Source organism: Guillardia theta (genome assembly GCF_000315625.1).
Source record: "Guillardia theta CCMP2712 unplaced genomic scaffold GUITHscaffold_99, whole genome shotgun sequence".
Lineage (NCBI taxonomy): Eukaryota > Cryptophyceae > Pyrenomonadales > Geminigeraceae > Guillardia > Guillardia theta.
In genome coordinates, this window is record NW_005434575.1 from 141304 (window position 1) to 145050 (window position 3747).

A 3747-nucleotide genomic window follows, 5' to 3' on the forward strand; every position below is an offset into this window, starting at 1 on the left:
CTCCTCGCTTCCCTTTGTTCCTCGCTTGCTGCTGCTGCTGCTGCTGCTGCTGCTGCTGCTGCTGCAACCCCAAACCCCACCCCCCACCCCCTCTCCCTCCTCCCGTTCTTCTCCTTGTCCTGACTGACAACCAGGCCATCTTCCGCACCTTCAGCACGCGGGTCAAAAGGTCCACCAACTCCATCAAGGGCAGGAGCTGGGAGAACATGACGTGGCAGGAGCGCCTAGTGAGCGTGCAGGTCGTCAACGAGTACCTGAGCGTCGAGAGCGAGGAGGAGGAGCAGAGCTCGCCCGTGCTCGAGGACTGCGAGAAGGACCTCAGGAGGGCTGACGGGCAGCGCATCAGGAACGGAGCTCCGCTCATCGTCATCGCCCCGAGGGGCTCCGGGTGCAGCAGGGTCCTGATCAGAGCACTACAAGACTCTGCGTCCTGGGGTCAGCTGGCAGCTGAGGACGAGGACGCGGTCCTTGAGCTCCAGGGGAGCAGCGACGGTCAAGTTATTGGTGAGGAGGAGGAGGAGGAGGAGGAGGAGGAGGAGGAGGAGGAGGAGAAAGGTAGGTTGGACGAGATTAGACAGGAGGCGACGAAAGGGGAGGGGGAGGAGGAACGATCATCCGCCACGTGACTGACAGATCGCTGCAGGAGCTTGCTTCGTCCGGCAGATCGGCGTCACCTCCTCCTCCTTGGTCGGTCGCTCCCTCCTCCGCAAGCTTGTTCAGCAGATCCGCGAGCACTACAAGGGAGACAGTTTCAAGCTGCAGGTGCCTGGCAGTTTTGATGAGCTCAGCTGTGCGTTTAAAGACTCTCTTCCCCTCGCTTCCAAGTCCGAGCCGGTAGCTCCTCCTTCCGCCCCAACACCCATCTTCTTCCACTGTGACTTCCTGCCTTTCCCCTCCTTGGCCTCTTACTCTATGTATCCGTTGCCTCTGCCCTCTCCTCCTCCTTCGACCTCTCTTCCTCCTCCTTCGCCCCCTTCCATTGTCTGCTCTTCCTCCTCCTCAGTCTAGTTCCTTCCAGCCCCCCCCCCCTGCTTCTCTACCTCCGTCTTCTCCTACGACTGTCTCGTCCTGTTCACGTGCTTCCTTCCGCCTGGTCTCTGCTCACTATCCCCTAAGATGGTCATCGCAATCGACGGACTTGATCGCATCCACCCGGAAGATCCCATCCACAACATGCAGTGGCTGCCTGCCGAGCTGCCGGAGAACGTATGCTCTCCTCCTCCTCTTCCTCCTTCTCCTTGTCCTGCTCTTCCTTCAACTTCTCCTCCTCCTCCTCTTCCTCCTTCTCCTTGTCCTGGTCTTCCTCCTCCTCCTCCTCCTCCTCCTCCTCCTCCTCCTCCTCCTCCTCCTCGTTCTGGCTCCTTTTTCACTCTTAGACAGGTTCGGATCGTCATCACGGCTACCCCCCAGTACTTCAGCAGCATGTGCGACTGCGACAAGAAAACTTTCTGCAGCCCCAACGTCATTCACCTGCTGCCGCCCTCGTTCGAGAGCCTGCAAGCTTGTGTGCAGCTGGGCAAGAAGGTCGGGAGGTTGCCCGGGAACGGAGGGGTGAAGGAGATGCTCGAGGTGCTCAAGGGAGAGAGGAGCCTGTCCATGTTGAAGGTGCTGGCGGAGATGAACTTGAACTCTTCCATGGACGAGGACGACATCGTCCTACCCGTCGCCCTCCACAACGGGAGGCTCGCATTGAGAGCTGATTCCTCGTTCCCCCACCTGAACAAGTTCCTCTCCCTCCTTGTGCTCGTCCGGTACGGCATCTCACAGAGCAGCTTCAAGTTTGCTTGCCAGGCGCTCTTGGAGAGGCTGGGGGAAGGAGACAAGGCCATAATACCTCCGGGTACTTTCCTACCCTTCACCTCTGTCTTGTATCATAGAAACACTCTCCGCATCGTCATCGCCAACGAAGGCATCAAACAAGGTGATTGCAATCAAACAGAAGCTTGTCTGCTTCTCCAAACATCCTCCGTGTTCTCACAGTCCTCCAGCAATCAAGACGGACAGTTTCTTCCAGCAGCACGAGCCTGAAATCATAGATGTATCCTCCCATCTCTCCTCCCCTTGCTCACTACACCCCAGGTCCTCGTCGAGACGTTCCAGCGACCCGGAGCCGACGAGAACGAGGAGGTGATGTCGATTCTCCTGGAGAAGATGAAGAGGAAGGGGAGTCTGGACAGCTCCCTGCTCGCCCCCCTCCTCGATTTCAACCTCATCGCCCTCAAGATCCTCCATGGCCACCTCGAGGACCTCTTCAGGTCCCAGCTGCCCTCCTGCTCCTCCCCGTTGACATCCTGCGATGATGCCGAGTTTGACGTTCGTTGAAACCCTGCTTGTCAAACCTGTACCTTCGCGTCGATTCACCCTGACCACCCCCTGACTTTGACAACCTTCTGTCAAACTCCACCTGCTCTCCTTTAACTTTCACTGCTGCAGGGACTACCGAGAGGTCCTGCTGGCTGTCGTCAACGGGCAGGTCAAAGTTGACACCCATACCTTCATGCAGCTCCGGGCGACTCTTTGGTTTCTTATCCGCCGGCAGAACACGCTTGTCAAGCAATTCGCCCACTCCCTCATACCCCAGCTGGCCTCCGACAGGGGCCTCCTCCCTCCTCCCCAGCTGGACTCTCACTTTATCAACCCGTCGGGGAGGCACACGAGGACCAAGTTGGAGTGTCTCTGCTGCCTCCAGAACAAGCTCAAGGTCACCAGCTGCGACCTCCTCCAGCTGGAGGGCGTCCCTGTCAAGTTCCTCTGCGGGCACGGGGACGGGTCCGTCACAGTCTGGGACGGCTTGTTCGCGGAGATTGACCGGCGCTTCCGTGCGCACGAGGAGGAGGTGGCAGCGTGCAGGTTCCTGCCGTTGCTGGAGGAGAAGAGGGTTGAGCAGCTGCTTGCTCTGACCTGCTCGAAGAACGGGACAGTGAGAGGATGGCGAGCTTCGACCGGGAGCCTTCTGTTTCAGTTGCATCCTTTCTCTGAGAGACTGGTCAACGAGTTCGATCCTTCGACGAGGCTCAAGGTGAAGTTGAGGCCGAAGAGGAGGGAGAGGACGCTGACAATTTTAACACAGCACGATGTCTCCTCCTCCTCCTCCTCCTCCTCTCCATCGTACATGATCGTCAGGCGAGTATCTGAGGACAAGGCAGAGATTGCCCTGGGAACGCGAGGAGGGGACCTGGTGCTATGGAGATGGACGACGACTACGCAGGCGATGGAGCACGAGTTGATATCGCTCAAGAGGAAGGCGCATGGAACAAGCATCAGCGTCATTTCCTTCGTGCGGCACGAAGAATTTCTCATCAGCTCCTCGTCGGATCGAGTCTTGAAGTTCTGGCACGTGAGGGAGGGGGAGCAGGACATGCTCTCGTGCGTGCAGTCCATTGAGCTGGAGTCTTCCGTCCTGTCAATCTCCTTCCGCGATCAGTCCGTCCTCTGCTGCAGCTTCGGTCTCATCCACGAGTTCTCCTTGCACGATGAACCCATCAGGTCTCTCTCTTGCCCTCACCTCCTCCCCTTTCTCCTCCCCCCTCTCCCTTGCCCCCCATCCCCCCTCTCGGGATCACTCCCCCCTCCCCCCCCCCCCTTCCCCCTTCTCTCTCGCAACGTTTCTCGCTGAGAGTCCCAGTAGCACATGGAGAACGCGTTTGCTTTGATCTGCTTGAGATCAAAGGCATTGGAAGAAAGGTCTTGCACGATCCCATAGCATCCGGCTATCCCAGGCCCTGTGGCCGCCTGTTGTGATGAAAC

At 58.5% G+C, this 3747-nt stretch overlaps 1 protein-coding gene across 1 annotated transcript in view; it reads left to right on the forward strand.

The window, feature by feature from the left end:
• The window catches only part of GUITHDRAFT_145236 (hypothetical protein), a gene marked incomplete at both ends in the record, with an annotated part of 9021 nt that extends 5544 nt beyond the window's left edge, over window positions 1-3477 (forward strand). Inside the window, 9 exons of the mRNA XM_005824056.1 lie at window positions 135-555; window positions 644-762; window positions 1117-1206; window positions 1381-1921; window positions 1989-2038; window positions 2080-2255; window positions 2434-2473; window positions 2540-3337; window positions 3442-3477. Coding sequence (XP_005824113.1) covers window positions 135-555; window positions 644-762; window positions 1117-1206; window positions 1381-1921; window positions 1989-2038; window positions 2080-2255; window positions 2434-2473; window positions 2540-3337; window positions 3442-3477 — 2271 coding nt within the window. The remainder of the gene's footprint in view (window positions 1-134; window positions 556-643; window positions 763-1116; window positions 1207-1380; window positions 1922-1988; window positions 2039-2079; window positions 2256-2433; window positions 2474-2539; window positions 3338-3441) is intronic.
• Window positions 3478-3747: the final 270 nt, after the last annotated feature.